The sequence below is a fragment of the Amblyomma mixtum genome, chromosome 8 (genome assembly GCF_055824585.1).
Source record: "Amblyomma mixtum isolate Tamu chromosome 8, ASM5582458v1, whole genome shotgun sequence".
NCBI lineage: Eukaryota > Metazoa > Arthropoda > Arachnida > Ixodida > Ixodidae > Amblyomma > Amblyomma mixtum.
This window is the reverse complement of record NC_143019.1, coordinates 8,668,415-8,693,496: the sequence shown is the minus strand read 5'-3', so window position 1 is coordinate 8,693,496 and position 25,082 is coordinate 8,668,415. Positions and strand designations below refer to the sequence as shown.

General features: G+C 45.2%; 2 protein-coding genes across 2 annotated transcripts; both read right to left on the bottom strand.

Moving 5' to 3' along the window:
• Positions 1-5,777: 5,777 nt before the first annotated feature.
• Positions 5,778-9,443, bottom strand: LOC149331276 (uncharacterized). Its single transcript, XM_089555938.1, has 3 exons — positions 7,904-9,443; positions 7,109-7,783; positions 5,778-7,060 (listed from the first exon to the last, which is right to left on the bottom strand). The coding sequence occupies exons 1-3, from the start codon at positions 9,441-9,443 to the stop codon at positions 5,778-5,780; spliced, it is 3,498 nt and encodes a 1,165-aa protein (XP_089412064.1).
• A 5,145-nt stretch (positions 9,444-14,588) lies between these two features.
• Positions 14,589-22,416, bottom strand: LOC149331275 (uncharacterized). Its single transcript, XM_089555935.1, has 2 exons — positions 22,362-22,416; positions 14,589-15,709 (listed from the first exon to the last, which is right to left on the bottom strand). Exons 1-2 carry the CDS (start codon positions 22,414-22,416, stop codon positions 14,589-14,591), a joined length of 1,176 nt encoding a protein of 391 aa, XP_089412061.1.
• Between the last annotated feature and the right edge of the window lie 2,666 nt (positions 22,417-25,082).

The window sequence follows — 25,082 nt, the reverse complement described above, 5'->3', positions numbered from 1 at the left end:
TGAGCTCATTAAAATCAGATACATCGTGCCATGCTCCCATACCAAAGTGGCCTAAGGGCATCTATCAAAAATCTATATTGAGCTATGTCCGTCTCTGGCCTTTTATGATCGTTTGTACATGCACAAAGAGGTCATTATTGCCTGCTATTGAAGAATCTGTCACCAGAGCAATAGCTTCGGAACCTTACAAATGTTGTTTGCTTTCGACAGAAGAGTATACCCGCCGGAACTTACAGCTATAGACGACCATAGGAATCGTTTATAGCTATTTCGGATAATTCCAGAAGTGTTGATTGTTGGATGAGTTGTTGATCCATGATAATAGAGCAGCGTAGAACAAGACAGAACAAAATGAGGAACACAGGACGACACGAGCGCTTGTGTCGTTCCATGTTCCTCATTTTGTTCTGTCTTGTTACGCGCTGCTTTATTAGTTCGGATAATTAACAATAGCTGGCCATATGATATTTTTGTATGGGCTTATCCAAACCCGAAATATCAGTTCTTAACTTGAGTTTCTACCTGCCAGGCAAGGCATATCAACAACGGATGCTTCTTCACTCTTCTACGCAGTTTTTAACTTAGACTCGTAGAACGTGTGGTTTTTTCTGCAATATTTAAATTCAGAGTCCTTATGCAATTGTCGCGAGAAGTGAACATGACAGCCAACACCAAACACGCAGTACGGAAGACGCGTACAAGTATAGGTGTTGTATGTTAATACTCTATCCTCCTGCCGGTACATTCCCTAAAAGCATTTTATTAGCATTGAGGAAAAGTGACTCTGCGAAATAAACAGCCTTTGATGAAATAACGAAGGTAGAAGCCGGATTAAAGGGAGCCAAAAAACTAAATTACAAGAGGTTCTGATATCTAGTTTCTTGCGCATAGTTGCCATAGTCTATTTTGCGCACTTTGGATACGAAAAATGAATCGCTACCAACTAGTGCACTTACCAAAACTTCTGAAACAGTGCCCTTTCAACTGTAGCTGTACATACACTTGCAGGCAATCTTGAGAAAATATTAATTAAACGGCGCAGCATATCCAATAGGTTATCACAAAAAGTTATTCAAACCCACAGCAGCCCACTGTGGCTATGGTGTGGGACTGCTCATGCCAAGGTTGTGTGACGAAATCATGGCCGCGGTGCCGGCATCGGTCTGTAGGCGAAATGCAAAAACACCCGTATGCTGCACGGTGTCAGTGCAGGTTAAAGATCCTCCGGTGGTCTAAAGAATCCGGAGCCATCCAATATGGTGTCTCTCACAACTGACTAACAGCTTTGGTGCGTTAAACCCCAAATAACAAACTACAATAATATGTCCTAAAGTATTGTACGTAATAGAATGAAGAGGTCGCAAGCATGGCACGATTAATTGAATCAGGTCGAAAAAAGTCACAAAGTTATTAGCTGCCTTCTCTTCACCTCTCTCAACGTTCTTCCACATGGTTAAATTGGCAATAAAGCCTTCACCGTTCTCGCAGGTTGTAAAATAGAAATATTTACTCTCTTTCATTGACAATGGGGGTAGCACGTTTCGAGAATTCACTCTGCCTTGAACTCGGAAGGCTGACAGCAAACACCTGAAATCAGTAGAAGCAGCTTTGTGGTTAGCAGCAACTTTCTTTAAGTACAGTGCCTTGTGCATAAGATAGAGATGTCAAGCTATATACAGCACCACTGGAGTAGTAAACAACGACATATCGAAACTTTCCTTCCAGCTCCAAAACTCTGATATTAACCACCTGTGTGCTAAGTAGAACATGTGAAATTGCCAATGCTAATAAACAGACCTTAGCGTGCCTCTCGTACACAAACATTTTGGTCGAATGCTCGTAATGATCAGCTCATTTTCGGAATGGTCACAACTTGGCCATTTGGCAATAAACTAAGCTTCAGATCTGGACAGCCGTATAGTGATCTACGAAGGCTAAGGCTTCTTTCATACGCAAACAACGTCGACACATCGGCTTTGCCCTATACCGGGTGGTCCTTCACCTAAGATGTCCCGCATTTTTAAGAACTAAGCAATTTAATTTTCAGAAGCGCTTCTGTCGGCATTGCATCGTTCGCGGTGTAGTGCATCAGAATACAGATAAGACGTGAATACTACGTGCTAGATAAGACATGAATATTACGTGCTAGGAATATTTGTGGATTTCTCGAATGCTTTTGACCGAATTAATCATACTACTCTCACAACTAAGTTAGAACACTACGGATTTCGCGGCACATTTTTCAAACTTTTGCATAGTTACTTAAATAATCGACAGCAGCTAGTACAGATACACGGGTAGACATCTAATTTTTCTGGTCTCGGGAGTGGCGTCGCACAAGGCAGTATTCTCGGGCCATTGCTATTCAATATCTATGTAAATGACATTGTTAACATTAACGACGACACTAAATTTATCATATATGCCAATGACACCAGTTTGTTCATTCCAGGGCCTAGTTTGACTGCGATCGAATCTAAAGCCAATGATGTACTTACGCTGTTTGTGGACTGGTGCGTGGTAAACTCATTACTTATACACGTCTCTAAAACGAAGGCAGTCTTATTCCGCCCCAAAAACAAGCCGATGAACGCAAGCTTCAATCTTAGCCTAGCTGGATCTAACATAGAAGTGTTGCCCGTTGTAAAAAGTCTCGGTGTTCTTTTGCAAGAGAACATGACGTGGGACGATCACGTTCAAAGGACCTGCTCTAAATTACCTCGTAGTGTTGGGATGTTATCGCGCCTGCGACTTCTTTTGCCCCCAAACATAAATTATTGCTTTATTATAGCCTCTTTTTTTTCAACTTTAAGATATTGTTACCTAGTCTGGGGCACCACAACGGCTATTAACCTTGCTAAAATACACAGGTTGCAAAAGAAAGCTGTGCGCATAATTTCAAATGCTGCTTATGATGCCCACACCAAGCCCATTTTTGAAAACTTGAACCTAATCTCATTACCAAATCTTTATAATTCAGTGCTTGCATCATGCTATCAGACTTCGGTGAAAAATAATGATTTTTATCTCAAGGAACTTGCAGAAATGAAATTACGGCACGCTGCTTATAATACAAGGAGCACAGAACAATGGCAGTTACCATATACATGAACCAATTACGGTCGCCAGAAGCTACGCTACACCTTACCAAGGGTATTAAATGGTGCCCATATTGCTCACTCATAATCAATGTGCTCACAAACTTGTTACCACACTTTCTGCGACTTTTATTTCTATGTGTATTTTTTGCGAGTTTTCAATTTCCTAGAATTCCATAGCTATCCCTTGCCTTGTATCTACTCTCTTTTTCGCCTTTTCTGTATCTTGTCTTCTTGTATTGTATTTTTGTATTGTATTTTTGTATCTTGTATTCTTGTATTTTTCGCCTTTCTTGTATCTTTGCTACTTCCACTGTAATTCCTGCCTTGATGTATCTCTGTTTCTTCTTTTTGTTGTACATGAAATAAGAATGTACTTGCCTTTCTTTTCTTATCATGTCGGTTTCTGCGTCGCTCCGCCATCTGCAACGCGGTGCAGGCCCTGTCAAGCCTTTTTCAGGCTTTTTGCTTGCCCCACCTCAACATCACACCTGTCTAGCGGACGTCTGATGTTGAAAATAAATTTGACTTTGACTTTGACGTGCTAAACAGTGCGCTAGTTATCGCATATTGAGTAGGCAAGTTTTAACTATTCCTTTTAACCTCCGTATTTATTGAAAGGTGTGACGCCCACCGGAAGTAATCTCAATATCAGGTTCAATATCCACGTCAATATCCGTACCCTCGGCAATGTGGCACAACAAATTCGGTCTCTTTTGACAAGTTACATGCCCCGAATGGTTTGCTTTTCCTTTAAGTTTATCGATAGCGCATGTTTTTGGTGCGATGTCGCTAAAATTTATTAGGCCCTGGCACCAAGGGTAACTGCGTTTTCGAAATCCTAAACATTAATTATATCACTTGCGGTTGGCTACAGGCATCTAAATAAATGAAGACACAAACATTAAAGGTTAAAAGATAATATTCAACAATAGTTAACAAGCCCACCATTTAGTGCATCTTAGCTGTGTTCTGATGCGACATACGACGGTAACTGCTCTGTCGAAGTAGCTCTCTATATCTCAAAAAGACTACTTTCAAAAGATGCAGGACGCCTCCAGAGAAACTGCCGACCGATATATCGTCTGTCTTTAGAAGCAGCTAATTCTTGCCCGGTCTTGTACATCTGAAATTTTCTAAAGCGCTCCCATAGTCAGCAGTGAGCTGAAAAATCCCCAGACGTACAGAGAATCGCTCCTCAGGCAATGAATACGGCGTTGTCAACTGTGTATTGTTTTCATTGGTAGCCTATAGCAGTGTTTATAAGTGTGAACATGAGGCACTCGCCTGTCTGCATATGTGTGCGTGTGTTCGTGCATGCCTGCGTGCGTGCGAGTCGCAGGGCGTCTGCGCATATGGATGGTTTAATAATGTCGTTACTAATGATACGGTTGCAAAGAGCAAAACGAACGAAAGCATGACGGATCGTCGAACATATGCCGCTGTTTCTGACTTAGCGGCCGCCGCAATAGTTACATTTATTTGATAGCCATAATCTGCAAACTATTGCCGTCAGCCGCATGTTGCGAATTTGAAAAAAAAAAAAACATTTATTTTTCCCTAACAATCATGTCATTAACTTTAGATGTTATGCCTATTCTCTTAAGCATTTAGCCGCCAAATGCTTCATTTCGGGATGCGAGGCGAGAACAGATGCGTTAGGATTTTTAACGTTACAAACTGAGCTTCTTTCTTTCATAGCCTACATTTTCCTTGTTTACCCTGACGAAATGTGAATAGGAGCGCAAAAGAAAACCAAGGCCTCTTGATTGGCCGAGTTAACAGCTGCTTCGCTACCAATAACACTACTAACACGAAACAACACAATCCAGCTGGGTTTTGAACCTGTGGTCTCACGAGCATTCAGACAAACAAGAAAACTCGAGAGGACACTTGAGCTCCGCCTTAAGGGTATGACGCGATGGCGTTGATGAGTTTATGCCCGTACATACGGAATTAGTCATTCTCATCTTTACATACAGCGTCCCTCATACGACTCCTTGCGCAGTGGTGCGGCGGTTAAGGAATATGCAACGGCCTTTTAATGCGAGTTGCTGGCCCCTGTGAGCCTTTTGCGGCCTAAGTCGCTCCTCCCGAGCAATCTCTCGACCTAAAGTGGCTGTTTGGGCTTGTTGGTCAGTGATCATGGTTAAAGAATGCAGCGCGAAAAGACAAGGACAAACGAAGAAGTGGACAGGACTGGCGTTGGTCCACAGCGCCAGTCCTGTCCACTTCTTCGATTGTCCTTGTCTTTTCGCGCTGCATTCTTTAACCAATCTCTCCAGATCAATGCTTAATTTAACTGCCACTTGCTAGGGTGGCAAGTGTTCTCACAATTCGGTGTGCAGGTTGCGGTGAGACCACAAAGTCCCATCCAGTAACGCACCCACGTTGCTTCACCGGGGGTGGCCACCTTGTCCACCCTACGTCACCCTATTTATCACTCAAAACTCCGACGACGACGCCGACGCCAGATTTGCTGCACAGCGGGAACCTTAACGCTATAACTTTAATATCCTTGTAGCATAGTCGTCTGTCAGCCCGTAGTGAGTATATACTGACCAACCAATGTAGTAGTACAAAAGCAGGCAGCGCAACAGACGTGCTTTTATTTGAAGACATGCAATCCAAAGCAGCGAACGCATTGCCACTACGACGTCTGAGAATAGGCATTCCCCATCAACCCTGAAGGAAGTTTCGAAACCTGTCCAGCGGGCTTCTATTCGAATTGCGAAAGTAGCGAAATGGGAGAGATGGCAGAACTGCGCTCTTAATCTTTTCCATGAATGTTCGCTGGTGACTCCTGAAAGGCCACATGAATGCATGGTACCAGGCTCGCTGCTCCGTTGGCCTTTGACCCAAGAATGCCATTACGGCCTTCAAAGGTACCATAAGGGATCTCTCCTCGGCGATGCGCCCTCCTAATGAACGTCGTCGGGCACCTGCGTGTATTTCTCCGCTTTGGGGACTTTGAGCAGATCTTTCCATTGGAACTTCTGCACTTAGAGCGCGTTCTTCAGCCAGACCACCCAGAACGTTTCCAGATGTTTCTAACCCATGGCTTCCCGTCAGGAGACCTGTGAGACCACCTAGAATATTTCCAGATGTTTGTACCGTACGGCTTGCAGACCGGGCTCCTGCAGGATCAAGAACATTTCCTATCTGTACCGTGCCGCTTACTGTCCGATTTCCTGTGAGACCACCATGGTCCTTTCTAGATGCCTGTATCGTGCCGCTTCCCGTCAGGTATCCACTGAGGCCGTCTGAAATATTTCCAGATGTCTGTACCCTGCCGCTTCCTGTCAGGGCAGCTCTAAGACCACCTTGAACATTTCCATATGTTTGCACCGCGCGGATTCCAGTTCGGGCTCCTGTGAGACCAAGAACATTTCCTTTCTGTACCATGCCGCTTCCCGTCCGGTTTACTGTGAGACCACTCAGAGCATTTCTAGATGCTTGTATCGTGCAGTTTCCCGTCAGGGATCCTCTGAGGCCGCCTGAAACATTTCCAGATGTCTGCATCCTGCCGCTTCCAGTCAGAGCACCTCTAAGACCACCTTGATCATTTGCGTAAGTTTGTACCGTGCGGCTTCCCGTCCGAGCTCCTGTTAGGTCACCTAGAGTACTTCTAGATGCTTGTACCGTGCGGCTTCCTGTCCGTGATTCCTCGAGGCCACCTGAATTATTGACAGATGTTTGTACCCCATGGCTTCCCGTCAGAGCACCTGGGACATCACCTAGAAAATTTTCAGATGTTTGTACCATGCGGCTGCCCGTCCGACTCGCTGTGAGGCCACCCCGAACATTTGTAGATGCTTGTATTGTTTGGCTTTGCGTCAGTAATCCTCCGAGGCCGCCTGTAACATTTCCAGATGTTTGCACCCTACCGCTTCCTATGAGCACAACTGGGAGACCGCCTACAACATTTCCAGATGCTTGTACCGTGCGGATGCCCGCCCGAGCTTCTTTCAGGCCACCCAGAACATTTCTAGATGCTTGTACAGTGCCGCGTCCCGTCCGAGCTACTCTGAGTCCACCCAGAACATCTTTGTTTGCTTGCATCGTGCGGCTTCCAGTCATTGATCCTCTGAAGCCGTCTGAAACATTTCCAGATGTTTGTACCCAGCCGCTTCCTGTCAGAGCGCCTGTAAGATCACTTTGAACATTTCCATACGTTTTTAGCGTATGGCTACCCGTCCCAGTTCTTGTAAGGCCACTCAGAACGCTTCTGGATGCTTGTACAGTGCGGCTTCCCGTCCGTGCTTTTCTGAGGTCACCTCGAACTTTTCCAGATGTTTGTGCCCTTTGGCTTCCCGTCAGGCCACCTGTGAGACCACCTACAACATTTTCAGATGTTTGTATTGTACGGCTTGCCGTCCGAACTCCTGTGAGGCCACCCAGAACATTTCTAGATGCTTGTACCGTGGGACTTCCCGTCAGAGTTCCTCTGAGACCACCTAAAACATTCCCATATGTTTGTACCGTGCCGCTTCCTGTCAATTCACCTGAGAGGCCATCTAGAACATTTGCAGTTATTTGTCCCGTGCGGCTTCCCGTCCGAGCGTCTTTTAGGCCACCCAGAACATTTCTTGATGCTTGTACCATGCCGCTTCCCGACAGTGGTCCGCTGAGGCTGTCTGAAACATTTCCAGATATTTGTGTCCTGCCGCTTCCTGTCAGAGCACCTGTGACACCACCTAGAACAATTCCAGGTGTTTGTACATTGTGTATTCCCGTCAGTGATCCTCTGAGGTCCCCTGAAACATTTTGAGTTCTTTGTGCCCTGCTTCTTTCTGTCAGAGCACCTGTGAGACCAGCTAAGACATTTCCATATGTTTTTACAGTGCGGCTTCCCGTCGTAGCGCCTGTCGTTCCACCCAGAATATTTCTAGATGCTTGTACCGTGCGGCTTCCCGTCAGTGATCCTCTGAGGCCACCTAAAACACTGCCAGATGTTTGCACCCTGTGGCTCTCTGGCAGAGCTCCTGTGAGACCACCTAGAGCACTACCAGATCCTTGTAGCGTGCGTCTTCCCGCCAGACCTCCTGTGAGACCACCTAGAGCACTACCAGATGCTTTTAGCGTGTGACTTCCCGCCAGAGCTCCAGCAAGACCTCCTTGAGCACTACCAGATACTTGTAGCGTTCGTCTTCCCGCCAGAGCTCCCGCGAGACCACCTTGAGCACTACCAGATGCTTGTAGCCTTCGTCTTCCCGCCATAACTCCTGTGAGACCCCCTAGAGCACTACCAGATGTCTGTAGCGTGCGTCTTGCGGCCAGAGCTCCAGCGAGACTATCTTGAGCACTACCAGATGCTTGTAGCGTGCGTCTTCCCGCCATATCTCCTATGAGACCACCTAGAGCACTACCAAATGCTTGTAGCGTGCGTCTTCCCGCCAGAGCTCCTGTGAGACCACCTAGAGCACGACCACCCTGAGCACTACCAGATGCTTGCAGCGTGCGTCTTCCCGCCATAACTCCTGTGAGACCACCTAGAGCACTACCAGATGTCTGTAGCGTGCGTCTTGCGGCCAGAGCTGCAGCGAGACTACCTTGAGCACTACCAGATGCTTGTAGCGTTCGTCTTCCCGCCATAACTCCTGTGAGACCACCTAGAGCACTACCAGATGCTTGTAGCGTGCGTCTTCCCGCCAGAGCTCCTGTGAGTCCACCTAGAGCACGACCACCTTGAGCACTACCAGATGCTTGTAGCGTGCGTCTTCCCGCCATAACTCCTGTGAGATCACCTAGAGCACTACCAGATGTGTTTAGCGTGCGTCTTCCCGCCAGAGCTCCAGCGAGACCACCTTGAGCACTACCAGATGCTTGTAGCGTGCGTCTTCCTGCCATAACTCCTGTGAGACCGCCTAGAGCACTACCAGATGTCTGTAGCGTGCGTCTTCCCGCCAGAGCTCCAGCGAGACCACCTTGAGCGCTACCAGATGCTTGTAGCGTTCGTCTTGCCGCCATAACTCCTGTGAGACCACCTAGAGCACTACCAGATGTCTGTAGCGTGCGTCTTCTTGTCAGAGCTCCTTTGAGACCATCTTCAACATTTCGAGATGCTTGTACCCTGTGGCTTCCCGTCAGTGCTCCTGTGAGGCCACCTACAACATTACCAGATGTGTGTAGCGCGCGGCTGCCCGTGAGGGTGCCTGTAATGCCGCCTACACCACTTGCCACGGCTCCACCAATATTTGTCACTGGCAGTCCTATGCTCGCTGCAGCATTTCCGCCAAACAAACTTCCTCCGAGCGAGAATGCTGGCCTTGCTTCTGTGAAGTCCAGGCAGGCTACTGTGGCAACTGCAAACACGAGCAAAATATTTACTTTTCTCAGGATCATCAAACAGAATGGAATCCACAATTGTACTTATGTGAACGCCAGTTCAAGAGGAGACTATGTCTTGCATGTACTTAGCTGCCCTAGTAATAGTCGCCCCTGGATGGTGTACTGCCAGTCACTATGGAAACGGGCCTACGAGATACCCCATGAGCTTAGAGGCAAACGCTGTAGTGTAGTGTAGGATATTGTGCATTTACAACACACCTAGAGGAAGCTTACCTGATTCTTTAAGATTGCCGGAGATTACCGAATAGAGGAAATAAAATATATTAGTTATATTTTATGAGGCCTTTCTTTATGAGGCCTGGCATACGGTAGGGTTTCGGAGTCTTAGACAGCCATGCTATTTCCGTAGAAAATCGTATCAAGGCAACAAACTATTCATTCGCTAGTTTATTTGTAGTCAACTGTGCTTGTATCTGGCAAGTTGGTGCATTCCAGACGTTTACGCTATTTGTAAACCGCCAACGTAGATAGAATATGTAATTCCTTACGGGTTTTGGCTGGCAGGTTTATTTTTTATTTCCAAGCACTGCCAGCCTTTTACCATGCCTTCGGGGTAGGAATGGGCATTTCAATTAGTCTGACAAGGGCACGTGATAAATTGTCTGTGAAATATATTCTTACATAAAACAATGCAGAGCTCAAAATACAGCCCTGAGCTAACTATTCTAATGAAAGAATTTGCTCGAAACGAATCTGCTCAGCCGAGGCGCAAATAAAATTAACGGTTCGACAGCAGGTAGTTAGAGTGTTTTAAAGTCCTGCCGCGCGCGCTTAATATGATAGGTCTCGGAGGATCCCGAAGAAAACAAAAGGGAGTATGGACGGCCTGCTCTGTATCACGGATGACCGCAAGGAAGTGTTATTAGTATATGAATGCTTTTCAGGATGGAAGGCGATCATTTTTTCGGCATGCTTTCTTAAACATACAGTAATTAATCTGCACAATTCATGTGGTTTAAGGCCAGAGATTATCATATTCAGAACTCTTAAAAAATTGACTAGACAGCTGGCAAGAGCTATCTATGCGCATACAGTTTCTTGGATAGCTTGGCTTTTTTTATTGTTGGAGGAACGGCACGACATGGTTTTTTTTTTATTGAACACCAGCATTTTTTCCATCCGCCAAATTTTTGCCAAAAAATTTAAGAAGTGCTGCTACAGAGGGTTCAGGATTATTGGCCGCCGCTTGGTAATGGATTTCTTCTAAACGTGCTGCTGTCTACGAGCATAGTGTGCGCTATGTATTTCTCGAAGTGCAATAAATTTATAGTTTGGTCTCTTAAGGTTTAAACATTTTAAAATTTTTCTTTTCACGCCATGTATTAATACCTTAGCAAAAATTTGTTCACATTGGAGGACTAGAAACTCTGGAAATATGTTCGCGTGACATGGGTACCTCTTATGCCACACTTGTTTTTGCGTCAGGGGATGTAGAAGAAGGAATTTCGAAGGGCGAGTAGCTACGATTTAGTTTACAAACCTGTTCTGACATTTTTTTTTCATACGATTGAGCTGTTTGTTTTTTACTACTGCAACCTACACAGCGGGCTTTAGCACTACCATTTTTTCCGTTAAAAGGTTCTCGTGAATTGTGTATGCGCGAAACCACTGGCTCCTGAAAAACAAGCTGAAGCACCGGGGACCGAGTCGCACGCCTTAGATCATGCGTCGCCGTCTGGCGGCGCTGTCAGATTACCTTGCAGCACATGACACCTAATGTTTTTGCGATGGTCGTTGTTACAATAATTCTTGTAGCTGCTGCAAACGACAATTTTCGCCGGCTTCGTCCGATCTGCTCTTCGCTATTTTTTTTTTCTTAAAAGCGTTAACGTGTCTGTGCCTCAGAGTCCACTTCTCATATTCGCATGTCAAATAAGAGCATCTCTTTTTTCGGTCATTCCATGTACGTCCCTTTCATCAAACGTACTTCGTTGTTTTGCAATCTTGTTAGTTGAGCCTGTGAGGTCATTAACCTCGAGTATTATGTCTGTCTTTTTTTTCTTCTCAGAGAATGGAAGCCTTTATTTAAGACTGTGAATGTTGCTCAAGAAACCTAAAAACTTCCTATTTAAGCAAAAGATCTTTGAAAATACGATTCGGCACACCGCAAGCAGGCCTCAAAGATATGTCCCGGAAGAAGGCCAATGCTTGGGCCGACGACTATATTCAGCGTGTTTACTGACGGGCTGCCTATAGATCAGGGTTCATGCAATTGTCGGCTACTTATTGCCTCGAGCATGGTACAAATGTTAACCTGCTACCAATGAGACCCCGACATGACGGCGGTGTGTAAGAGAATCTGCAAAACTAGGTACAGGATGCAAGGGAGCACGCTTGAGCTCTGCGGTCACGGGCACTGTTGTCCTGACCACTTCCGTGTTCTAACGCGCTTTTCCATTTTTTTCTTTTTGAAAGCCACTTGCATCTCGCACCTTTCACCCTTCTGTTTTCGGTTTCTGTGACGCCGAAACGGGAAAGGCACCAGTGTGATATGTGATGTCAGAGGATATTAAAGATTCCCGGGGGGTCGAAATTATTCCATCCAATTATTCCCATTGCACCAACTTTTTCTCTATTTCCTCCTACACTCCCACTTTCCACCCTTCCTTCACGGCCAGTTGAGGTGCCCATCGAGAAGTGGAGCGGTTACTGCACCATTTTTGTTAAAAAACCGCTATTTTGTTTACCACATGATATCTCAATCCGTCGGTTTACGCATGCAGGAATCCATATTTCCCCGCCTACTGCTCCTAAGTAGCTGATTACTGGTCAGTAATAAAAATACGACCATGCACTGTGCCAGCAGATACTTATTTTGCGGCATTTCCAAGATCTTCAAGCGCTTGATGCTGTCAGGCCAACTCGAAGATCATTTTTTTGGTTGTGAACCGCACAGAAGTTGCTGTTCTGAGCGCAGACAAGGGTCTCAGGATTACGATCGAGGGCCGCGTACCATGAGCCTCAAAATTTCGAAACTGAGACTTTATTCGAACCAAAAACAGAGGTTTTTGAATGCACACACTGCCGAATGTTTAAAATAATGTTTTCTGTTGTAAGTGACGCAAAATTTGGTGCTTAAAGAACAAAATAAAGGCGCGAAGCTTAATCTGCCGCCACGTACCCCTAGCTTGTAGCCTTTGAAACTGAAATCGAGAGTGAACTTTAGTAGCCGCGTAACGGTCAGTATGCAGAAGGCAGCGGCTATCAAAGCTAAATAGAAAATTTGTATTCGCATTTGGCATTTTTTTCAGGTGGCTACCATGAAACACACCCCAAACTTTATTTTCTTTGTTTTGCCTCTCAACTGAAGCAGTCAATGGAACCGATTATGCGGCAAAAAAGTTTCTCAAAAAACTGCAATGATGTGAAAGAGAAACAAAAATCAGCGCAAAATCCGTACAGAATTTATAAAATCTTGTTGCTGATTTTTGTTAAAAGTAGTAGGCAATTGTTTAATTGTTATAAAAAAAGCCGTTCCGCTTTGGTGGTTATCGTACCAAAGTTTCTGGACTTGCTGATCGATAGTGTAGATTAGAAACAACATCTGCAAATATCAAAAACTCACGTAACAGATGATGCAGGAAGCATGGCCATGCGCACAGTTGAACAAATAAAATGGAGTAGTGAAAAGTTTGCCACGTCTTGCCTGCTTGAGCTCTTCTGTTACTTTTGCGCGACTAGATTCTGTTTGAAGTCATACATATCACACCAAGTGCTCCGCCCTCTTCTTACATTAAATTCCGTACGCGGTCCAATTCGGCTCTCACAGAACTGATCTCGAGGTTAGAACTAGACATATTGCGTGTAGAGTCCAGGTGCCGAGATTTGCTACGAATATGTTGTTCAACATGGCTTTGCAACGCGACGCATGCAAGGCGCAGAGAGAAATACGACGCAGACACTGACTATCAGCGGGCTCTGTAATAAAATCAAAAACCGCCTTCTCTTGATGGCAGCCGTCCAGCGCTACGAAACGCACTCAGGCTCGAGCAACGCACTCAGGCTCGTGCAACCAAGTCCTGGAAGGAGATGGTCGACAAGCGTCAGGCTGACCTGGAGGCATTCTTCACTAGTGACTTTGATTAGAATGCCCAGTCGATGGCATGTGAATGCTAGTAGTTCGCTGCGCATAGTCTTTTCTTCGCTTTCTCATTTATCCGAACAGAATTGGTATTTCGTATATTGCGAAGAACAATGCGTGCGAGCGATGTTCTCTATTTTATGCGCATTCCCAACTTTGCATTAATATGCCCCTCACACCACTTCTTGCGCAGTGGTGCGGCGGTTAAGATATGTGCAATGGCACTAGTGGCTCATGTCTTGTGCTTTACACTCTAAACCCGAATACACCTACATGGGAGTGAAAATAAGGTAAGCTGTCTTCTAGTGTACTTTTTCAAAGGGCGTGCGCAAGAGGACAACTTTACTTCCTTTTTACTTCTTTCTGTTCAGAGTGTAGTGGCGCATATCTTGACCCACCAGTGGGTATTGTGCGGCCAAAGTTGCTCTTCCCAAACAACCTCACGGGATCAATGATTAATTTAACTGCCACTGGGGTGGCTAGTTTTCTCCCAATCCAGTGTGCAGGTTGTGATGAAGCCGCAAGGTCGCGTCACGTAGGAAACCTACCCAGGTTGCTTCTGCGACCACCTTGTCAGCCCTACGCCACCCTATTTATCGCTCACAACGCCGACGACAACGCCGACGGCAAATTTTCGGCACAACTGGAGCCTTAACGCTATAGTTTCAGCATCCTTGTCCCATAGTAAAGTCTGTCGCCCGATTGTGAATGTATACTGACCAGCCAATAGAGTAGTACAAAAGTAGGCAGCACAACAACAGTGCTTTTATTTGCAAGCATGCAATCCAGAGATACGGCACACGTCGCCGCACCGACGTCTCAGAATAGGCATTCCGCGTCAACCTTGAAAGAAGTTTCGAAACCTGTCCAGCGGGCTTCTGTTCGAAATTCTAAAGCACCGAAATGGGAGAGATGGCAGAACTAAGCTCGTAATCTTTTCCATGACCGTTCGCTTGCGACTCCGGAATAGCCGCATGAATGCATGGTACCAGGCTCGCTGCTCCGTTGGTCCGTGGCCCAAGAATCCCATTACGACCTTCAGAGGTACCACAAGGGATCTATCTCTCTTCGGCGATGCGCTTTCCTAATAAACGTCGTCGTACTGCTTCGTGCATTTCTCCGGTTTTGGAACTTTCAGCGGACCTTTCCACCGGCACTTCGGCACTTTGAGCGCGTTCTTCAGCCACGTCCGTTTCCTTCGTGATTTGATTCTCAGTTGTTTGTACCGTGCGGCTTGCCGTCAGGGCTCCTGTGAGGCCACCTGAAACATTCGCAGAAGTTTCTACCGTACGGCTACCCGTCAGAATTCCTCTGAGGCCACCTAGAATACTACCAGATGTTTTTACTGAGAGGCTTCCCGTCAGTGCTCCACTGAGGCCACCTGAAACGTTTCTAGATGCTTGTACTGCGGGGCTTCCTGTGAGAGCTCCTGTGAGTCTACCTAGAACACTTCCAGATCTTCGTACCATGCGGCTTCCTGTCAGGGCACCTATGAGACCACCTAGAGCACTTCCAGTTGTTTTTACCATGCGTCTTGCCGTCCGAGCTACTTTGAGGCCACCCAAAACGTTTCTTGACGCTTCTACCATGCGGCTTCCGGTCAGAGATCCTCTCAAGCCACCTGAAACATCTCCAGATGCTTGTACCCTGCGGCGACCCGTCAGGGTCCCTATGAGACCACCAAGAAGGCTACCAGATGTTTTTACAGAGAGGCTTCCCGTCAGTGCTCCACTGAGGCCACCTGAAATATTTCTAGATGCTTGTACCCTGTGACTTCCCGTCAGGGTGCCTGTGAGACCATCTATAACATCTACAGATGTTTCTGCCCTGCGTCTTCCCGTCCGAACTGCTGTGAGGTTAGCCAGAACATTTCTTGATGCTTGTACCGTGCGGCTTACCGTCAGTGACCTTCTCAGGCCACCTGAAACATTTCGAGCTGTTTGTACCCTGTGCCTGCCCGTCAGGGTTCCTGTGAGTCCACCTACAACACTACTAGATGTTTGTATCGTGCGTCTTCCCGTCACAGTGCCTGTGATTCCACCTTCACCACTCCTCACAGCTCCACCAGTATTTGTCCCTGGCAGTCCTATGCTCGCTCCATCATTTCCGCCAAACAAACTTCTTCCGAACGAGAATGCCGCTCTTGCTACTGCGAAGTCCAGGGAGGCTACTGTGGCAACTGCAAACGCGAGGAAAATATTTAATTTTTTAGGACTTTTCAGACAATATGCAATCAACGTTTGCTGTACTATGGTGAACACCCCGTCCAAGAGGGCACAACGTCTCGCATGTATTTTGCTGCATCAGTAGTAATCGCCCGATAATGGCGCCCTGACAACCACAATCGAAACCTGTCTATGAAATACTAGAGGAGCCTAGATGCGAATGCTGAATCGTACTTTCGAGTCTATATTTTATGGTGTTATTTTCAGCTCATCGGGAGTAAGTTTGCCGGGGATTACGTAATAATAGAGGAAATAAAATATGCAACTGCCTTATTTTTTTGGAGCCTAGCGTAGTTAAAATTACTCACATTCGGTGCAGCTTCAAAGCTTTAGACAGCCATGCTATTTTCATATGAAGGCATATGGAGGCAATTAGCTAAAATGTCGATAGATTACTTATTGTCAGCAGTACGTGTTTCTGGCTAGTTGGCACATTGAAAGACATGCACGTTATGGGAAGGTTGCCAACATTGACGAAATATATGGGTTTGGTTTGGTTTATGGGGTTTAGCGTCCCAAAGCTACTAAGGCTTTGAGAGACGCCGTAGTGGAGGGCTCCGGTAATTTCGACCACCTGGGGTTCTTTTACGTGCACTGACATCGCACAGTACACGGGCCTCTAGAATTTCTCCTCCAAAGAACTTCAACCTCCACGGCCGGGATCGAATCCCCGTCTTTCGGGTCAGCAGCCGAGCACCATTGACCACTGAGCCATATGAATGCTTAAAAGTTTCTAGGGCTGGCGTTTTTTTTTTATTTTTCATGTACTGCCAGCCTTATACCAGGCCCTCAGTGTAGCAATGGGCATTTCAAACAGTCTGACAAGTCTATGGGAATAATTTGGCTTTAGAATTTGTTTACGTAAAAGAATGTACAGCCAAAATACAACGCAGTGGGGATTTTTGTCCTAAATAATTTGCTCGAAAGGCTTCAGCCCAGACGTACATGGAATCAGTGGTTCGACAGCAATTCGTTGAAGTGTTTCAACATCCTGCAGCGCTTGATTAATCTGCTAAATCCCGGAAGACCCTGAGTGCTTTGTCCTCTGCTTGGATTAAGTTCTGCACACGGTCCAATCTGGCGCTCACAGAAAGAAACTCGACAGTGCGAACTACATGCGATATGCATAAGCCAGTTCGGGAGATAATCGGCCCATACTTTGTTGAACATTATCATTGAAATTATCATTGGTTTCATGCTAAAGCTATCGCAAGTACTTAATCAACCCACAAGATCACAGGGATCTGCATCGATCACCGTTAAAATAATATTTCTCAGTGATCATTTTTCTGCTGACTAAGCCCTAACTGAAACCCTAGATAAGATATCTTATCACAAATTGGTTTATGCAATGTTCCCGTCCATGATACCGTAGTCTCGTCTCAAACAAAAAATTTGTACCCTGATTTTTATAACGCTGACTGCACCAGCATACTTGATCAACAGAATTTTGCGCACGTTTCAGGAATTTATCTTCCAATGTATTAGATTCATGCACCAGCTACTCAATAATCAGCTGCATATTGACACCTCTCTCTATATATAGATGTATCCTTTACATACACCAGGTTTATGCACCATAAGCATTCCCATACATTAAACGAGTACACTTTCCGTACCAACTGCTTTAAACACTCAAGAGAGAGACTTTAATGAATACAGGAGAGGTCAACCTGGAATATGCTAACCATACGCGAATCGAATTGTCTTGACCCAACCATCACGAGGTGCTCATTAAATACCTTTGCAGCCATCGTTGAAAGCCAGTTGCATATGAAATAAATGCAGCTGTGTCTTGAAGTTTTCTGGAATATGTACCCGCCTTCCAGGCAGCCGCAGATGACGCTCATTGTATGCGTGTTATTATATGCTCCTCCGGTCCATTTCCTTCCATTTTTACCTGTTATTTTCAAAAAATTGAATCATTGGCTTACTATGTCCGTTTTCTCTAAAGTGCTTCCTTCCCGCTGTTGTTCCGTGTATTTGAAAGTTTGTAACCTTTTACATCTATTCTTGAGTTCTTTGCTAAGCATCTTACTCTCACAACGCTGTGTGTTTGCCTTTGTATTATGCTAGCTTGCTTTATTGTGCTTATTTTAATAAGATTGTTCAACTTATGCCTTTCCTGTTAAAATCCCGTATGGGATTGACAGTATGTATCAATAAATAAATGAAAATAAAAACATATCGCTGCAACCCTACGATACGAGACACGTAAAGAAATACGACGCAGACACTGGCCACCGACTTCTTTTTTTTATAAAATAAAAGGTAACTATAGGTAGGCAAATGACGCACGAAAAGAAACATCAGTTACCCTTCAACCAGCTGCAACGAAGCCAGCTCGCAAATCTTGAGTGCTGTTGACATACGTAATATTACATGAATCGTCAACTGACCTGTAATAAACAAGTCGAACCCGCACGTTTTCCGCTAGGTGGGCAACGCCTTAACTTCAATCGCATCCGAGTCGTATTTTTTGTAAGATAACCAAATTTTACGTTATACTGCCTGAACCAGCTGTTTGTGCCCTTAGGTCCTGGCTTCCGTTCATTTTTTTATCGACGAATGCACGCAGCCTCGTCAAATTCTAGCTGCGAGAGAGTTGACAAGGCATATTTGAAATAATTGTAGCCGTGCGCTCCATTGCTACGTTACTCCGTATTGGCGTAAACGTTATAGGCGTTCTATGCGGAAACTATGCCTTCGCCTTTAAAGGGACACTAACGAGAAATATCAAACTAAGCAAGACGGGAAGGTTGTTTCCCGGGAACACTAACGTTTTTTTCTGTGCGGAAAGGTGGCCACTTTGCTTAGCAGATCCCAAATAAAAGTCCAAAAACCTTCGACATTCAAACCGCCCGCAATAAATGAAAACAGCTACGTCATGGAAATGGCATATGGGTTGTGCAGATCTTCGACCAATCACAGGCGCTACTTCCAATGACCGGAAATGCTGCCGGAAACCCGATCTAGCTAGCCCTTCGGCCTAGACAACCGTCATGGTCGTATAGTGCAAAGCTTGCAGGCTGCCTTAACCTATCTTTCTTTTAAAGGCACGGGCCCACAGCTGCATAGCTTGCATCTGCATCCCGTTGCAAGAGACGCGTACGGTAAAAATGCTCTCCATATGTATGAAGGGTGCTACGTGAAGCTCTTGAGGGCAGCCGCAAAGTGCAGAACAAACTACTGCTTGCCCTCACGTACGTATGAAACGGCGATGGCGACAGACTGCGTGCTTTCGGGGCGTTAGGTGCTCTCGGCAAGTGTATTCGTGAGCCTCCAGGGATCTTCTAAAGCATGCGAGAAGCAGTCACGTTCTAATGTCTTTCATTCAACATCCCATCTCAGCGAAATATCGCGAACGCATTGCTCATCAAGCGGCGCGCTGTGCTGTCGATTACCGCGTGTTCGCCACTGTACACTCAAAAAAGGCAGGAGTAAAAAATGAGTAAAGTTGTCCTCTAGCGTACACCCTTTAAAAGAAGGAGTGTGCTAGAAGACAGCTTACTCCTTTACACTCCCAAATAGGTGTATTAAAGCTTAGAGTGTAGGCAATGAATGCAAGCACACTTTTTGCTTACAACGCAACAAGAACGGGACACGAGACGAAAGAGTAACACAAACTAGCGCTGTTTAAACGTCGAACTTTTTTTTGCTCACGGAAGCACGTGTATCGTTAATGCCAATTTAGCAGCGTATCGCATGTGTATGCTACAGTTTTACCGTAGAGGAAGAGCACTGGAATAAAAGGCACTAAAATGCTCTCTTCTGTGTCGGTGCCATCGGTCTACATGCGTGGTGATCGGCACTGGGAAAGTTTTTTCTGAATTAATCAAATTGAAAGCAGTGGTACATGCAATGACACTAATCGTACTTTTCAGCATATCTCAAAGCATACAATACATCAGCCTTTGAATTGCGCAGAAAACATGGAAGACGACGCGTTCCAAAAGCTTCCCCCGTTGAATGACGTGCATACATGCGCCTGTCTCCATAAGCACGCAACGAGAAAAAAAAAAAAACACTTCATAAAGTCAGAATGAGTGCGCTTGTATTTGTCAAATGTTTAGGGGAATCCCCCAAGGTGGAGTAGATTTGTAATAAGGGAGCAATTACTCATTGGCATCCACCCGAGCGCAGCCATACGGCTACAAAGGAAAGCTATACAGCTTTCCCAGAAACTTCGTAGTTAAAGAAAAATTCGTCCTGGTCCGGGGTTCGAACCCGGGACCACCACTTCACCGGAGCAGTCGCTCAACAATTGAGCTAACCGGGACGGCAAGCTTAAGGTAGGGCGAGAGTGAATTGGTCAATAACTCGAAGTGGGAACAGTGTTGGTCCAATGTTTAGGGGAATCCCCCAAGGTACCCTGCGCCCTGGTTAATCTCTCGTCGGGAGTATGTGCCATTAAGCCTGAAGACATCATCATCCTCATCAACAGCCGTAGCCTACACAAAGTAGCCGTTCCAATTGCTGAATAGAGAACAAAACCGCTTCACCGGGCATCGCCCTCGACTCCCCTCGATGCGCACTCCGACCCCAATCCGGCTTTTACCTTTAAGGAAATCACCAAACATTACCAGTTCGGCCATGCAATCTTTCCTAAGCCCTGTAAGGGCCTCACCAAAGTGGCGGAGCATTTTCTTCTTCGCCTCTATTCTAAAACAGTTCTGTACCCGGCACTTCTAAAATATTTCCACCCCGGGCGCACACTGTGAAGAAACTCTTCGGACATTTTCCACATTGTGTGAGCATTCCAATCAACCCTGCACCTTCCGCCTATCCCCAACCCTACCCGAGAGGATTGGTTTGGTTTGGTTTGGTTTGGTTTATGCGGTTTTCGTCCCAAAGCGACTCAGGGTATAAGAGACGCCGCAAGCAAGGGCTCCGGAAATTTCGACCACCTGGGGTTCTTCAACATGCACTGACATCGCACGGTACACAGGCGAAATTCTAGAGGCCTGTGTACTGTGCGATGTCAGTGCATGTTGAAGAACCCCAGGTGGTCGAAATTTCCAGAGCTGTTCACGACAGCGTCCCTCATAGCCTGAGTCGCTTTGGGATGTTAAATCCCCATAAATCAAATCATCTTTTTGTTTTCGTCCGTATCTGTTCTCCCTATGTCATCTACGCGCTGTGCGAGCATGCTTGGGTTTTAAACTTCTGTCACAAAGGTTTGCATTTTTTCATCATCTGCGAAGGCACAACTGCGACTATGCCTTCATTTTCGTTTAAAATATTTAAGCACAGCGTCAACTAAGTGTTCCCCTCTTTCAAAGATCCAGCTCATTGTTAATCGGCTTAAGTATGCGCACAATCATTCCCCAAATGTGCATCACTAAAACCAGTTTGGTTTTAGTGATGGTTGCATACGACGTTCAAATGTATACAGTTTGAAAGACTGTTTTTGCGAACTGAAATGCATGCTTTTAGGTGGTAATGCGTGCTTGGTCTCCCTCTACTGGACAGCCAGCTAGTTGTAAGAACCCTTATCGTGCTTTATTTTGGCATAAATACAACTACCTATTTGGAAGCCACAATCCTACAATCCTAATAATCATCAAGTGTCTGCATTGATTCAGCTCGACGAGCTTCTCATATATTCCGCCTTTTATCTGCGGGACTCAGCAGTAGTAGGCCGGCTCTGTGAGCGCGGATCAACCACGGAGCTAAAGCTCTGCAGGCATCATTTCCCAATGCCATTTATATTTCTTCAGAATTCTTCTTCGGTGCGAAAAAGAAAGTGCTACGTTTATAATTTTCGCTGATTCTCTCTCATCAAGAGTGCGTTAATGATGTGTTTTGAGAGTGAAACATTTGCTAGCGAAGAGAATGGTGTCCGCTGAAATGCTGTCAGAATGCTTTTCTTCATGGTAGGCGAAGCTTTCAAATGAAAAACAATGTGCACGCTGATGAGAAAACTATGAGAGTTTCGATGTTCGCATCTGTTATTGTTATGTGTTACAAGCCATCGCCTTTGCAAAAGAATCGCTGTAACGACGATCTGGCCAAAAGTTTTCCACTGGGGAAGCGAGGCAGCGTAAATTTTATATTAGCTCCACAATATTTTCTGCTTTGTTCTTTTCGAGCTTGCCGGAAAATACATATGACATTCTTACTCTGCACTCAAAAAAAATAAAATTTAGAACATAATTCAAGTACACGCGTAACTCTCCAAAGTGCCTTTATTCCTTTAATTTTCCTTTCGCGAGTGAAGAAACAAGACAGGTGAAAATAAATAAGCGCATTGTACATCACCCACCTATATAATTAACCAATGTTAAATGAGGTCCTCGGGCATACCATGGTTTAATATGTCAACAGTGTTAATAACTTTCGCTTTTATCTAGCAGCAGGGTTCTGTTTCTATTATGCAATTTTTTGAGGTCAGATAGAGGCATTCTCGGTATATATATTTAAAATTCTCAGCATTCGGCAACTAGTGCGCGCGCCGTGAAAATATAGCCTGGCAAGATGAGCACTTTTCAACGCTACAGCGTAACGTCTGTCCGATCATTTTACCAGTTAATATAAATCCCATAATTGGAAGCAATAAACGATGTATCAAAGCGATGACTTTGTTATTAAAATATTGGTACTTACTTGTAATCAGAGCCATGTAGGTCGGTGATGTTCCAAATGGTTTCTGAAACCTCATTGTCGTTGAAGATGTTGAGCGCAGATAACTTAGATTCAAAAGCGTAAGCTTATGTCAATCTAATCATGGCTACATTTAAGCCTTGCCATAACTGGCTACTTGTTCAGCTTGATACTACTACATGCGTATAAACACTACATGAAATCGTTGTGCTGAAGAAATAAAGAAAACAAAACTTTACATGTATTCTTCGCGCTCTGATGCAGAGAGGGTACACGAGAATCTGTGCTGCTCGATATGTGGTATTGACAACTATGAGTGAGGCGCATAAAGCAAGAAATTTGCATTACCCCGTTTGACAAGCCGATTGGCATGATGAAAAATATAAAACAAACAAAAGCTACGTCAGCGCAGAAAACTCCCAAGTAAACAGAGAGCGTAAAATTTGAGGACACTTCCAGCAAATTGAATAGATGACTGTACTCATTGAAATGAAGTCCGCCAAGTGCGGAATATAAAAGGCAGTGGAGAATGGGGCGAGCAGCTGTCCTGACACAATCCGCGCCTTAAAAGAAAATAGAGGTTCCCCGAGATAACAAAAAACGACAGCATTGTTTTAAACGTGGGTTAATGCGGCAGCTGCACTTCGTTCCTCCAGCAAAATGTCCACGGCTAGTTCTGTCGAAAAACTCTTTCCGAGCCATTTATCTTTTTATGACAGGCTTCTGCTGTTCAGAACTTCCATTTTCAAATATTCTATTTTTTTTACACTTGTCTCAGTCTCTTATGAGCTCCTCATGCCGTTTTTACACATTCCATTTATTCTCCTAAATAAACGCTGCTTTGAAGCCGGTTCACAATACCTAAAAGAAAGCAAAATGCTTCCCAAGCAATGCATTGACACACTCGTGATGCGAGGCCTACCTGGAATGAGTCATTTCTCCCATGTGTTTTTCAAGCGAAAGCAACATCTCCGATCCCTCCGCCACCCACGCGAATTTGCGTCCCTATTACATCACCAACCACTGCACGTTCATCGCGCTGTCTTTGTCATCTTCGGACACGCGCATGGTCACTCGGTCACTGGAGCACCCTTGGCCAGCCCACCGATCACTGTGCTTTGTACAGCCTTCTTCATCGTGGAAAGCGTGGTCGTAAGACGCCACAAAACAGGTTGAAACGCCTCTAGAACACTGCAGGTATAGCTGGTAGGTGAACGCTCGAAAAGATGAGACAGGTCCCCTCAAGGGCGCGTGTGCTAGAGACGCTGCCCGTAAACGCTCTGCATGAAGATACCTGAGACGCTGCGCCGCCGATTTAATAGCGCAAAACTGACAACGTTGATGCCGTGTTGCGCAATGCAGTGAAATCAAACAGCGGTATCGCATATCCGCGCCGGTTTAGTCTCAAGCTTGATCCATGCCGTAGGTCAAGGCACGAGAATACTCAGCCTAGCCGACGTAAGTCGGTTAAATAAAATGCGCTGTGACTGCCTCACTTCTCGTATACGACCTCAACTGCGCTGTGAGGAAAGAAATGAAAGAGTTAAGTAGAGCGGAAGAAGAGGAAGAGGCGCCGTAGTGAGTGGCTGCGAAATAATTTCGACCACTAAGTGTTTTTAGATTCACTAGAAAAGAGATCTTAACGTGCACTGACATCGCGCAGCAGACGGCTATCCATCGAAACGCTCCCTTCAACAGCAGAGACTGAACCCATAGAGTGTGCGCGCCTACGTAAGGGTAATAAGCATGTGCTGGATCGTTCGGCATAAATTTTAGAATAAAGAAACAGAAAAATATGCCGAATTAAATTATTCCAATTTCGGTATAAGTGAAAAAGTTCAGCATTCTTGACATGCGCAGCGCATTTAGCTAGCTCTTTGGCTTCCATGAAGTCCATGGCACAGTCCATGAAGAAAATTAACAGAGTGCGGCAACCATGGAGGTGGTGAGATGGTCTACCGTTGGATAAAGTAGCACACCTCTGACGGTGAAGAAAAAACGCCGATCCTTCTTCACCGTCAGTATGTTTGTCCCCAACCAGACGAGTTTTTGTCCAACTCTCGACTTCATCGACTAGCACACCTCTGCGTTCAGAAGCATCGCTTCGTCAGTACAAACTTCTGCTGGCTGGGAGGCTCTACCTCGTCGCCAGAGCTGGTGTAGCACTGTCCACTTTCATAACTCCCTTACGGAGTTACTTCGTTAGGGTATGAAGCTATTTTTCAGAAAAAAATGTTCAATACCAGACAAAAATATAAAATTAGTTGTCTGTTTTAAGAAGGGCGTTGCTTTAGGCCTAAACAAAACGTTAAAACAGATGCAAACAAAGTTTAATATATTTTTTTAAAAATCACTACTATATATGTGACGCCAGAAGTTCATTACAAGTCAGATTGGTTTTGCTGTTATACACACAGAAATAGAAGCGGCAAAATCAACCAAAATAATTATGATACCATCAATTATAGTTTTTATTAATGAAATGACCAAAAACAATAGTTTCTTTATAGGCATCTTTTAAAAAATTCGCAAGTGAGGAGACGCAATGTGCGATTTCACATAATGTGTTTCATTGTACACATAGATATATAATAAATAACTTTACGAAGTTTCAAACAACAATCTCCCACACAGATAAAGTGTCAAAAAAAGAGAGCTTGGAGGAAAAAGAGAAAGAACATTAGGGATAACTGCAAATGCCGTAAATCAATGTCGAGCGCGGTT

Coding starts and splice junctions, on each gene's coding strand:
- LOC149331276 (XM_089555938.1), bottom strand. CDS start 9,443: ATGATCCTGAGAAAAGTAAATATTTTGCTCGTGTTTGCAGTTGCCACA. Junction 7,784..7,903: donor TGTCTTAGCTGGTCTCACAG/GTGCTCTGACAG, acceptor GTGGTGTCACAG/GTGCTCTGACAGGAAGCGGC. Junction 7,061..7,108: donor CAGAGTAGCTCGGACGGGAC/GCGGCACTGTAC, acceptor GCCTGAAAGAAG/CTCGGGCGGGCATCCGCACG.
- LOC149331275 (XM_089555935.1), bottom strand. CDS start 22,416: ATGAGGTTTCAGAAACCATTTGGAACATCACCGACCTACATGGCTCTG. Junction 15,710..22,361: donor CTACATGGCTCTGATTACAA/GTAAGTACCAAT, acceptor TCGCGTTTGCAG/TTGCCACAGTAGCCTCCCTG.